Raw genomic sequence first — 13,706 nt, 5'->3', positions numbered from 1 at the left:
TTAAGAAAATCTTGCTCTACCTAACATTTTCCTCAGGGCATCTTTGACATCCTTATTTCTTATGCTATAAATCAAGGGGTTCAACATAGGAATCACCACAGTGTAGAACACTGACACCACTTTATCCCTTTCCAGAGCATAGCTAGTGCTTGGTCGAGAGTAAATGAAGAGAATTGTCCCGTAGTACAAGGTGACAGCTGTTAAGTGGGATCCACAAGTGGAGAAGGCCTTGCGGCGTCCCTCCACAGAACGTATCTTCAAGATGGTGGCAATGATGAAGAGGTAGGAGGTAAGAACAAGAATTATAGGAGTGATGACATTGGAGGCCAGTAGGAAGTACATCACAACCACGTAGCTCTCTGTCACATCGCATGCTAACTTTACAAGTGGCGGCAAGTCACAGAAGAAATGGTCTATGATATTACTGTCACAGAAGCTCAGAGTAAATGTCTCACTGGTGATGATAGCTGAGTTTATGAAGCCACCAAGGAATGAAGCTACAACAAGACTGACATACAATCTAGAGGACATAACTTGGGAATAAAGCAGAGGGCTGCAGATAGCCACATAGCGGTCATAAGCCATGGTGGCCAAGAGGTAACACTCACTATAGTCCAGTCCAGCAGCAAAGAAGAACTGAGCCAGGCAGCCAGCAAAGGAGATGCTTTTGTCATCAGAGACGCAGGTCATCAGGATTTTGGGAGCATAGACAGAAGAATACCAGAGATCTAGAAATGACAAGTTCCCGATGAAGAAATACATGGGTGTGTGGAGCCGAGTATCAGCGCAGATCAGAGAAATCAGCGTGATGTTCCCTAGGAGACTGATGATGTAAATGATGAGAAAGATGAAAAAGAGCACTTTCTGTAACCCCAAGTCCGCTGTGAACCCTAAAAGGATGAACTCCTTCACTTTGGTGAAATTTTCTTTCTCCATTGATTCTGGGAATATATGTTTCTAGATTTTTCCTTTCTGTGAAAAGATTATTACATATTTCATGACTTACAATATCACTGTTTGTTTCCTCCATTGTTTTCTCAACCGGCATAATTGAAAATTCAACTGACTCATGTATTTTTCTTATGCAAAGTGTTTATGCTAAACAAGGTATTATTCATTTTGATTAGCTATAAAATCCATTCTGCACTGCATTAAGAAGTCAGTTACATGTACATAATAATGTATTTTGCTTTACATTTCAAATTTTTTCTCCTATTTGTGAGGGAGTGATTTGTGTATCTTCGCTCCTATCTGCACTTGGGGTTCTTGGACATCACATGGAGTATTTAGTAAAGAAAGTTAGATAGAATGCTGTGATTTCCCTTCATGTTTGTAAATGCTTTTGCGTTTTTTCCAGAGAATGACATAGAAATGCATAATCTTATAATCGTTATCATTTGGGGGGCTCTCATTGTAAGTATTATATTATCATTTCTGTGAAAGTAGTAATTATTTAAAAATTATTCTTCTTCTTATTTTCTCGGCACAGGGCACATGTGCTCAAAGTAAAGAAATAGAGACAGTGAGAGAGGGAAATAGGTAAATCACTCCTCAGGGGGATGGCCATGCTGCCATCTCTTCTCCTCCATTTCCCTCTCATAACTTTGGGCACACACAGCACATGAGCCAAACATGATTTTCAGGCTGCTGGGTCTGGGACTCAAACTATAGTCTGTCATACAGTAGTCCAGTGCCTTTACCACCACTTCACCTGGCCCCTTATTCAAATTTTTATCAACTGAAAACATGAACACAGATTTGCATAAAGTAGAACTTAAGTTGAATAGCAGAAATAATTTAGTTATATAATAAAAATTTGAGACCATGCTTATCTGCTTGAGCCTGAAATGTACCCTGAAAGAAAATGACATATTAAATGGATAAAGTGGGTTGACTTTCTAAAGTGGGTTGAGTTTCCTATAGAATTAAAGGTGAGAGAGAGAGAGAGAGAGGGAGAGAGAGAGAGAGAGAGAGAGAGAGGGAGATGAGAGAGCTAGAGACATCATTGGACGGAAGGATGGAATCCTATTTAGATGGGAGTGTGTGAATATGTGTGTGTGTGAACCTGGGTGCATATTTGGCATAGCAAGACAGTCTAGGCTCTAAATCCCCCTTGTAATTGTAGCTGCAGTTCAGTGAAGCCAAAAGGCTTAGTTCCCTATGATACAAAGTGCTTACCCTTGTTCTGGAAGTTTAATTTCCTGAAGGGACAATCTTTTCTCTATCTTCTTGTATTCTGGTGTGTCTTTGAGGGTTCTAGTATATTCCTTTCCTTAACAGTCTTTTGGGACTCCTCCACAGCCCAGAAATAAGTACCTCAGTCTCCAAAGGCTCTATTTGTGTTTATCTGAAAATTTGAAGATGACATATTAATTAGGATGTCATGAACTGAGTATTATCTTATTAAAAGTTGATTCTTAATGGGTCTAAGCCACAGTATAATAATTAAGTGTGTGCCAAATGATGTTCTCTACAGTCCTAACTACACTTCCTTATCTTATCTATCAGGAAAATCTTATCCATTCTTGCTGTTATGGGCTAATTTGTACCCACCATAAAGTTCATATTGGGAGCACTAATCCCCAGTTCTCCAGAATGTAGCTATGGTGTTATATAGGGCCTATAAAAAGGTAATTAAGATCAAATGAGGAGCTTTTAACGGGCCTACATTTAATTTATGGTTTCTTCACAGAGAGGAAATTGAGGTACACAAAGAGACAAGTATGTGTGCACACGAAGAAAAAGACCATGTGAGAATGCAGCAAGACAATGAGTATCTACAAGCCAAGGAGAGAGGGTTCAGAAGTAACCAACTCTGCTGGTACTCTGAACTTGGACTCGTAGCCTCCAGAACTGAGAAAATAAATGTTTGTTGTTTAAGCCATTCTGTGGCATTTTGTTATGGCACCGTTAGCAAACTAATACACTTGGTTGCTGCCAGTGAGGTCTTTATGTTGGTGCAATCTCATGTTTTATATGTAAAACACCACCAAAGTTAGAACATGTGATACATCACAATATTCCCTAATTTTTAGATTAACTCATATGTAAAATTGTACAAGCAAAGTAATACAAATATGCATAGGACCTTAAATGTCGTCTGTAATTGCTTCACCCAGTGGAAGTTATCACTGAATATTCTCTTAGATGTGAAGTTTTTAAAATCTATTTTTCCATTTCCTTGTTTATTGATTTCTGTCTCCTTTTCTATCTACCTCTCCATTTCTGTCTATTTCAGACAACTGCTGTACTTTCCCAAGACTCTTCAATAGTCAGTGGAGTATTCATTTGATACAATCTGTTCTTGTTGAGTTACAGAAGGCAAAGAAATGAGAATCACAGAAGAAAAAATAAACTCATTTCCAGGAGCATTTTTACTGGGGATTTCAAAGAGTTTGTAGAAAAATGGAATTAAGCCATAAGGTTTTTTTGGTGCAGAAACAATTTTTAAATCTATGGATGATTTCTTTATAATACAGATTTTTGTCATGAATTTACTGAGAACCCCTTATATAGACAATATTTTTCTTAGAATGTCCTAATGTTTTCTTCACAAATAGGGTAAATTCTTTTAAAATTTGTATATATCCTGCTGCAGGGCCTATATGTTCTCCAGAGAGATTCACAAAGACAGAGAGAGAAAAAGAGGGAGAAAGCACTCAAGCACTCCCCGGTGGGGAATGGTCATGGCACAATCTCATCTCCATTTCTCTAAGCTGTGGGAATCTGGGCATGTAGACACATGCTATCATCATGTTCTTCAAAACTCTTGGGTCAAGATTTTAACTGTACAGATGGCTATGCGAAATCTGCCTCCCTTAAACACTAGGCCCTGGTGATGTCCTTGGGCAAATATTTTTAGAGATGGAAATTCTAGGTTTATATTCTTGTTTTCCCACCAACAAAACAATTTGAAGGAAGTCGTTTAGTCATTTTAAATCTATATTTAGTTACAGGACTTTCATTGATACATTGAGTATTATAGGCAAAGACAAGTTATAAACTGTCAAGTAGAAGGTGCTTGCACTCACTAGAGACACAGACAGACAGGAAAAGACAGGGAGAGAGAGAAAGCAAGACCAGTGGGGAATGGTCACTCTGCAATCCTTTCTCCTCATTTTTTCATCCTGTGTGATTTAGGGCAGTTACATACATACTTTCATCATATCTTTTGAGCTGACAAGTATGGGATTTGAACCTCAGGCAGCTGAATAGAACCCTGTTTCTTTATCCACTAGGCTACAGTGTCAACCCCATTTTTTAACAATCTAATTTTTTTAAACCTCAGACTGTCAGTAATGTTATAGACTATTTAAAGCCAATGGACATACAAAGAAGATACAGAAGATGAAACATACGGGATGATAGAACATATCTGGAAAATCATACATTTAATAAGTGTCAAGTTTTCTTTCCTTCTTTTTCTTTTCTTTTCATTTCTTTACCTTTCTTTCTTTCTTCTTTCTTTCTTTCTTTTTCTTGTTTCTTTTTGTTTTTAGACTTTTGATACTGGGTATGTGCACTCACCAGAGAAAGACAAAAAGAGGAAACATGAGAAGTCATCTCCCATGAGGGATGGCAACACCACAATCCCTTCTCTTTCAGTTTCTTCTCAGGATTTCAGACCTACATGCACATGTACCCAGCATGATTTTAAAGCCACTGGGTCTGTGAGTTGAACTGCATTCAGCCATGTGGGAGTCTACCATGCCATTGCTTGCACCTATAAAGTGTAACATTTAAAAATATTTAGGAACTTGAACCACTAAATAGCAAAAATAAATAAATAAATAAATAAATAAATAAATAAATAAATAAATAAAATAACCTTATTTAGAAATGAACAAAAGGTCTAATGAACATTTTTTAAAAGACCTAAAAATGATCAACAAATGCTTAAAATCAATAATTATAGGGAAAATGAAAATTGAAACTGCGATGAAGTGTTGTCTTATGTCTGTTAAAATGGTCATTAGTAACAGATCAGGTGGCACAGTGGTAAAATGTGACACTCTGTAAGACAACCTCTCACAAGATTCCTGTTTAAGACCAAAGACTCCCTGAGTATGCTGGGTATGCACTTGCTCAAGATCTAGGGCTGGCCAAAGGCTGGTAGATGATCATGGTATTGAGACTTGTTGGGCTGTCATCTTTTTGTGTCTCATGATAAATGAAAACATAAATAAAAACATTAAAATGGCTTCTATCAATACAAAAATTAATAAATGTTGGCCTAGATGTGGAGAAAATCTTTAATACACTGTTGATGAGAAAGTATGTTAGCATAACCATATGGAAAGCAATGTGGAGGTTCCACAAAAAATTAAAAATATTATAAAACTACCCATCTAGCAATCTCACTTCGGGGTAATATCCAAAGAAGATAAAATCAGTATGTTGAAAAGATATCTATAATCTCACACTCATTATTCATAATAGCCAAGGTTTAGAGTCTACCAGTTTCTATCAGTAGGTGAATGGATATATTGATATAGATACATAATGGAATATTGTTCATCCTTAAGAAAGAAGGATATCTTGCATTTGGAACAATATAGGTGATCTTAGAGGATATAATGGTATGCAAAATAAGTCAGGCATAAAAAGACACATCTTGCATGGTCTTGCATGTATGTGGAGTCAATAAAATTGAAATAACAGAACTAGAGAATAGAATTTTGCTTGCCAGGAGCTTGAGGGGAATAGATGGGAGAAATAGGGAGACATTAGTTAAAAAGATCAAAGTTTCAATTATGCAGGATGAATGAATTCTGTAGATCTAATGTATTACAAGCTATGGTTAATAATAATATACTGTACACTTAAAATTTGCAAAGAGAATACATTTTAATATTCTATCACACACACACACACACACACACACATGAAATGATAACAGATCACAGTGGTAAGTATGTCAATTATCTTTATTGTGGTAATCATTTGACAACATATATGTATACAAAATCATGTTGTACACTTTAAATATATACACTATTAACTTGTCAATTATACCTTAATAAATCTGGAAAAAAATATAATATATGCTAGTACAAATAACGGTTTTTATAAATCAAACCTTCACTTATTTTTTTTAAAAAATATACATATTAGTGTCCATTTAAAAAGAAAAATTTAGACTTGTCTTTTTACATCATTTTAATAAATAATTTGCTAAATTTATTTACTTATGACAATATAGACTGAAAGCAGTAACATGGATATAATCATAAAAGGAAAAGAACCATTATTTAAAAAGTATTTTAATTTAAGAAAATCTTGCTCTACCTAACATTTTCCTCAGGGCATCTTTGACATCCTTATTTCTTATGCTATAAATCAAGGGGTTCAACATAGGAATCACCACAGTGTAGAACACTGACACCACTTTATCCCTTTCCAGAGCATAGCTAGTGCTTGGTCGAGAGTAAATGAAGAGAATTGTCCCGTAGTACAAGGTGACAGCTGTTAAGTGGGATCCACAAGTGGAGAAGGCCTTGCGGCGTCCCTCCACAGAACGTATCTTCAAGATGGTGGCAATGATGAAGAGGTAGGAGGTAAGAACAAGAATTATAGGAGTGATGACATTGGAGGCCAGTAGGAAGTACATCACAACCACGTAGCTCTCTGTCACATCGCATGCTAACTTTACAAGTGGCGGCAAGTCACAGAAGAAATGGTCTATGATATTACTGTCACAGAAGCTCAGAGTAAATGTCTCACTGGTGATGATAGCTGAGTTTATGAAGCCACCAAGGAATGAAGCTACAACAAGACTGACATACAATCTAGAGGACATAACTTGGGAATAAAGCAGAGGGCTGCAGATAGCCACATAGCGGTCATAAGCCATGGTGGCCAAGAGGTAACACTCACTATAGTCCAGTCCAGCAGCAAAGAAGAACTGAGCCAGGCAGCCAGCAAAGGAGATGCTTTTGTCATCAGAGACGCAGGTCATCAGGATTTTGGGAGCATAGACAGAAGAATACCAGAGATCTAGAAATGACAAGTTCCCGATGAAGAAATACATGGGTGTGTGGAGCCGAGTATCAGCGCAGATCAGAGAAATCAGCGTGATGTTCCCTAGGAGACTGATGATGTAAATGATGAGAAAGATGAAAAAGAGCACTTTCTGTAACCCCAAGTCCGCTGTGAACCCTAAAAGGATGAACTCCTTCACTTTGGTGAAATTTTCTTTCTCCATTGATTCTGGGAATATATGTTTCTAGATTTTTCCTTTCTGTGAAAAGATTATTACATATTTCATGACTTACAATATCACTGTTTGTTTCCTCCATTGTTTTCTCAACCGGCATAATTGAAAATTCAACTGACTCATGTATTTTTCTTATGCAAAGTGTTTATGCTAAACAAGGTATTATTCATTTTGATTAGCTATAAAATCCATTCTGCACTGCATTAAGAAGTCAGTTACATGTACATAATAATGTATTTTGCTTTACATTTCAAATTTTTTCTCCTATTTGTGAGGGAGTGATTTGTGTATCTTCGCTCCTATCTGCACTTGGGGTTCTTGGACATCACATGGAGTATTTAGTAAAGAAAGTTAGATAGAATGCTGTGATTTCCCTTCATGTTTGTAAATGCTTTTGCGTTTTTTCCAGAGAATGACATAGAAATGCATAATCTTATAATCGTTATCATTTGGGGGGCTCTCATTGTAAGTATTATATTATCATTTCTGTGAAAGTAGTAATTATTTAAAAATTATTCTTCTTCTTATTTTCTCGGCACAGGGCACATGTGCTCAAAGTAAAGAAATAGAGACAGTGAGAGAGGGAAATAGGTAAATCACTCCTCAGGGGGATGGCCATGCTGCCATCTCTTCTCCTCCATTTCCCTCTCATAACTTTGGGCACACACAGCACATGAGCCAAACATGATTTTCAGGCTGCTGGGTCTGGGACTCAAACTATAGTCTGTCATACAGTAGTCCAGTGCCTTTACCACCACTTCACCTGGCCCCTTATTCAAATTTTTATCAACTGAAAACATGAACACAGATTTGCATAAAGTAGAACTTAAGTTGAATAGCAGAAATAATTTAGTTATATAATAAAAATTTGAGACCATGCTTATCTGCTTGAGCCTGAAATGTACCCTGAAAGAAAATGACATATTAAATGGATAAAGTGGGTTGACTTTCTAAAGTGGGTTGAGTTTCCTATAGAATTAAAGGTGAGAGAGAGAGAGAGAGAGGGAGAGAGAGAGAGAGAGAGAGAGAGAGAGAGAGAGAGAGAGAGAGAGAGAGAACTAAACTAAAGTGGCTGAACTACATGGTTTGGGGTTTTGTAGACTGAATGATAGCTCACAAAATTATTCAATGTCTCATCTCTGGAACCTACAAATTGTATTTCATGTGGGAAATGAGTCAGTTAAAAATCTGGAGATAAAGATGTTATCAATCACAAGAATTCTTATAAGAGGAAGGCAGAATCAAATTTGACTACCAACAGAAGAGAAGGTAGCCATGTCACGCTGAGAGCAAAACAAGTTATAAAGCCAACCAATGGGTGCCAGCAGACATAAGAAAGTAGATGAGGAACGAAGAGTTTCTGGAGAGAGTTTGACCCTCCAAAGATGTTGTTATCTTTTTTTTGGACTAGTGATACTGAATTTAGATCTCTGGCCTCCAGAACTGTGAGAGAACGAATTCCTGTTGTTGCAAGCCACCTAGCTTGTGGTATTTCATAACAGCTACAGTAACCTGGTACAGGAAGCTGTGGAGCACAACTCAGAGTTCTCCTTCCTTCAGAGGTGGAAGAAGAAGACAGGGCTCTTGCTAGCTATATGGGAAGTGCCATCTCTGCTTGTTATGTTCCAAATCAGAGGGCCTCTATTACAAAGTGTTGCAATTAAAGAAGGGTTAAGTATGATTGTCAGGTTTCCGGACTGGTAGGGGATAGAATGTTTCTGCTAGTAGATGTGAGGATTTTTTTTTTAAATCTCTTATGCTTGAAAGAACACACACATACATGCACACCCACAAAACAACTACTTAAATTTGGCTATTATGCTAGAGCATGGACTTAAAATTGACCTAGAAAAATAAAGCATTGCTTTCTTGGTACTACTTTTATTTAGTGAGAGGCAATTTCATTCCACAACTGTGGTAAGAATTTATAATTTTTATTTTTTTCAAATAAATATCAATGCTATAGTTTTTGGTAAAATATGTTCTTCTTAATTAGTAAAAGAAGACTGGAATATATGACTTTTTAACTATGTCAGTATATCACGGTTGCTAGACACTAAGACATTTTTAACAAAACCTATTCCTTGAAGCAGTTTAGGAATAAGAATTAGGAGATCTTGGTTGTGATCTGAATTTACCAATTTAAAATAAAATGACCTCTTCCGGAACTATTTTTTCACCAACCTTTTTTGCTTCAGTTGCACCTAAGAGTACACAAATGTGAGAAAGGTTTTTGAAAATGAGAAGTTAAAATTATGCCTCATATTCTATGTAATTTCAAGAAATTAATCTAGATTATCTTTGTCTCAGAAATATTTACCTCTAAGACTTCCAAATGTACCTATGCTATGACTCAGGTGTTTCATGTGTTCTCATTCATTATCTGTTGCTATTTAATATAGAGACATTTACTCAAGCTGGTTACTTGGTGGAACTGTTTTCAAAATTAAATTAGAAATAATTTTTATTATTTATTTATTCTTTTTTTTTGGAGAGGTTTTTGCTATAGGGTGCACGCACTTGCCAGAAAGTCAGAGAGAGTTGGAGAGATAGAAAGTGAGAAATCACCCCCAGGGGAAATGGCCATGCCACAATCCCTTCTCCTCCATTCTCCTCTCGGGATCTTGGGCACGCACGCACATGTGCCCAGCATGAATTTTAAGTTGCTTGGTTTGGGGTTTGAACCACAGTCAACTACATGGGAGTCCAGTGACATAGCCATTACGATAACTGATGGCACCAAAATAATTTTTATCTGAGAGAGAGATTTTTGCTATAGAGTGCATGCACTTGCCAGAGAGACAGAGAGATAGAAAGAGAAATCACTCCCCACACAGAATGGTCACTCCACTGTCCCTTCTCCTCCACTCTCTTCTTGGAATCTTGGGCACGCACGCACATGTGCCCAGCATGAATTTTAAGTTGCTTGGTTTGGGGTTTGAACCACAGTCAACTACATGGGAGTCTAGCAATGTAAACATTATGCCATCAGCTGGTCTCCCAGAAATAAAATTTGAAGACATTTCTTTCTTTGCTTGTCTTGGTTTTATCTACAGTTATTACAGTATACAATAAACATAAGATTGAATGCATACATATGTAAATATATGATTCAAGTATTTCACAAATAACAAGGCTAAAGGTGACTTAGTGTGGAGAAAAAGTAAAAGAAAATATTTTAATTTAAACGAATGTGAAAAGAAAAAAAAAAACAAGAACTGCACACATAATGGAGGAAGGGACAAAACCTACTGCAGACAGCATAATCCTACCTGCTGCTTTTTGCGGGCCACAATTTTGACTTGAAATTTTCTAGGAACCAATGACTTCCATTAGCAACTTCCAAAAGACAAGGAAACTAACCAACTATTCTATAATATATTACATTCTTGATACTAACTTTGATGTAATTTCTCCCACGTTTCCTAGTAAAGAGAATAAATTAAATTGAATGCATAATATATTGAAGAATCTTCTTGTGTATTTGCGGACACATAATGTGAGAGTGTGAGGTTCCATTCTTCAAAGACTTAAGCTGGCTGCTTGCCTTATTGGATTCTATAGGTGTGCTGAGAAACTTTCTCCCCACAAACCTTTCTCATCCCCATATAACAACTCTTCACAAAGAGCGTTTTTAAGAAGTAAATGCCTGTGGGAGCTGTCACATGTAAGGAGCTGATTTCTTAGCAGTTTTTTCAGTCTTCTCCCAATTTAACACACTGTTGTCTCTAGCATTCACTTTGGTAGTTCAATAATATACTAATTGATTTATATATTAATTATAAATACACAGTGTGATCTCAAATCCATATACATACAAAAAACACATGAGTTTTCATAAAGCTTAGAATGTACGTTGTGAAAAAGAAAAATAGATATTTTAAAGTTTCTATACCAAAATAAACTTATATTTCAGTTCTATTTTCCACAAATCTTTAAGTTACATTGTATGTATATAATCATTTCTCTCCTCATAAAGAGCTTATGCCATGCACTGTTAATATAGGAAAAATACTAAAACCATGAAAATATTAATCCTAAGTAATATTATTACATGTTTATCTACTCTAAAATCTAATATGGTCCCTCGCATATGTAATAACAAGAGAGAAAACAGGGAGATATACCTAAAGTAGGACTTATAAGAGTAAAAGCAGTCATCAAGTACACAGATAATTTCCTCTTATCCAATAGAAGAAAATAAAGCCTGAATAGAATGGACACTTCAATTTTCTTGATCAAGTGTAAATAAAGGAAAACCTTAAGTAGAATTATTTTACGGTTTCATCATACTCAGGATTGTTTTGTCTTTTGTCCATATTGTGATCACTGTGTTCTTCCTTCTGGCTAACTAAATACAATACTTGCCTTCATCAACATAAGTAGACACTTCATCTGAATTTCCTCTACTGACCACAATGTCTCATATTATATTAGAACAAAAAGTACCTCTACTCCACAAGAATTTTCTTTCCATTGGTAGCAATACCGGGAGATCATATAACCTTGAATATTCCTTTGGGATTTGCTGCAAAAGGCAAAGAGGATAGTAATGTGCTATTCTGGTGCCGTGTGACCAATTACAATGTTCAGTTATTTATCTGGAATGAGATGGCTCATTCCTCATGAATATAATTAATCCAATTAACCTAGAAGAAAACATAATCTTTTTGATTTGTAAAATTTATTTAAGTATTTGATATTATAAAATTAAAAATTGGTGTGAAGGATTTAGCAGTAGATTACTCTTCAAATAGTAGCTGTTTAAGTATTATTACAGTCCAAAATAATAATGACAATAATAAGGATAAGAAAAAAACATAATTTTAGTCCTGAAATGTGTTATATATCACTCAGAGTGATAGATTTGGCCCATTTAACAAACAATGGAAATTGAGAGAGAGAATTTATTAATTATCCCAAAGACATAGGATTAGAGAAAACATTATCCTATATCAGATTATGAGACTATCGGTTATAATCTAAAGTATACTTATTGAGCAACTCCTATGTTTCTAGGACTGAGTTAGGTGTTGGAAGAAATAATAATACAGCCGTGAGACAAGGCGGTGTTTTAGGTGAACTGAAACTCAGGACAGATATTGCCTTATATTAAATTCTAGGTCAATAACTCGCCAGAATTACAAGCAAGATAATTGCATTTAAACTTAACAAGTCTCAGTTTTCTCGCTTATAGAATGTAAATAGCTTGTTTTTCATATAAGATTGTTTTGAAGATTAAATGAGATGATATATGAAAGTTATCCAATAAATATCAATAAAAATTTAAAAATGACAAAAGCATTTATCTATCATCTATCTATATCTCTATCTATCTATCTACTTATCTATCATCTATCTATATCTCTATCTATCTACTTATCTATCTATCCATCTAGAAACAGTGACTGCCTTTGTGAAGCTTCAGCCTCATGAGGAAGATAATAAAACAATTATATAAACCTATAATTACTCATTATGACTAAAGTTGCAAAGTAATACAGAAAGGTTACAATTATATTAGAAAATGTGACAGTAGAGTGAGATCTTAGAGATGATTTATTTAAGAAGGTTATATTAGACCCTGAGAACTGACATAGTAAATAGTAAAAGGAGTTAAGTCAAAATGGATGATGAAAGTGGGGGTGGAAGCCTGCTTAGGGCAAGGAGAGTATTCCTACGGTAGTTATGGAAACAAAAATGTCCAAGATGAGGGAAAATAAACCAAACAAAAACAGTAACACTGTGCATTTGAAGATGGGAGAGGTCAGAATGGCTAGATGTTGGAGAGGTAAGTAGAACAGCAGTAAATTAGGCAGAAGATACTGGCAAGGTCACATTACACAGGGCCAGGGTGGTCTATATTAATAATTTTGGGGTATATTCTGAGTGCAGTGGGGAGCTATTGACAAACTTTACTCTAATGCATGATGCAGTCAAACAAAATTAAAAATAAAACTCTTGAGGTGTTGGTAGGTGGTGTGGTGGTTAAAGGTGTTAGACTCCCACATGGCCAGCCATGGTTCAAGTCCATGAACCTGGTGGTTTGTTTTCTCATTTTCTCTCTCTCTCTGATCAGACTGGATAATAAAAATAATAATTAAAAAAGTTAAACAAAGTAATTCAAAAAAAAAAAAAGGAAAACAAACTCTTGTAAGTATATGAAAAACAGAAATGTGAAGCAGAAAGGACAGTTCTGATGACTGTAACAGAAATCCAAGAGCAGCTGATATCTCTTGTATTGGGTTAGTAGCAATGGATTTGATGACAAATAACTAATTTAGGGGGAAAAGAATACATATAATGAAAACTTTGAACATCCAAATATTTCTGATTTTTGTCTATGAGAAAAACTCTTTTCTGTCTAGCAGAAAAAAAAAAAATCAAATCAAACAAACAGAAAACATTCATGACCTTGTCTAGGGCAACCATACAAGGGATATCATTATTTACTCATTCCTTCACTCTCCATACCTGTCTTTGAGTCTCT

At 35.7% G+C, this 13,706-nt stretch overlaps 2 protein-coding genes across 2 annotated transcripts; both read right to left on the bottom strand.

Annotated features, from left to right (window-relative positions):
• Window positions 1-936, bottom strand: LOC102499968 (olfactory receptor 1013). Its single transcript, XM_006160838.1, has one exon. It carries the CDS (start codon window positions 934-936, stop codon window positions 1-3), a length of 936 nt encoding a protein of 311 aa, XP_006160900.1.
• A 5,332-nt stretch (window positions 937-6,268) lies between these two features.
• LOC102499542 (olfactory receptor 1013) lies at window positions 6,269-7,204 on the bottom strand. The gene has a single exon (XM_006160837.1). It carries the CDS (start codon window positions 7,202-7,204, stop codon window positions 6,269-6,271), a length of 936 nt encoding a protein of 311 aa, XP_006160899.1.
• Window positions 7,205-13,706: the final 6,502 nt, after the last annotated feature.

Source organism: Tupaia chinensis, unplaced genomic scaffold, assembly GCF_000334495.1.
Source record: "Tupaia chinensis unplaced genomic scaffold, TupChi_1.0 Scaffold000709_1, whole genome shotgun sequence".
In the NCBI taxonomy this organism is placed as follows: Eukaryota; Metazoa; Chordata; class Mammalia; order Scandentia; family Tupaiidae; genus Tupaia; species Tupaia belangeri.
Note: the sequence above shows the minus strand (reverse complement) of the source record. Positions and strands in the feature narration are given on the sequence as shown.

What these genes read in the sequence shown, in the direction of transcription:
- LOC102499968 (XM_006160838.1), bottom strand. Translation starts at nt 936, where the DNA reads ATGGAGAAAGAAAATTTCACCAAAGTGAAGGAGTTCATCCTTTTAGGG.
- LOC102499542 (XM_006160837.1), bottom strand. Translation starts at nt 7,204, where the DNA reads ATGGAGAAAGAAAATTTCACCAAAGTGAAGGAGTTCATCCTTTTAGGG.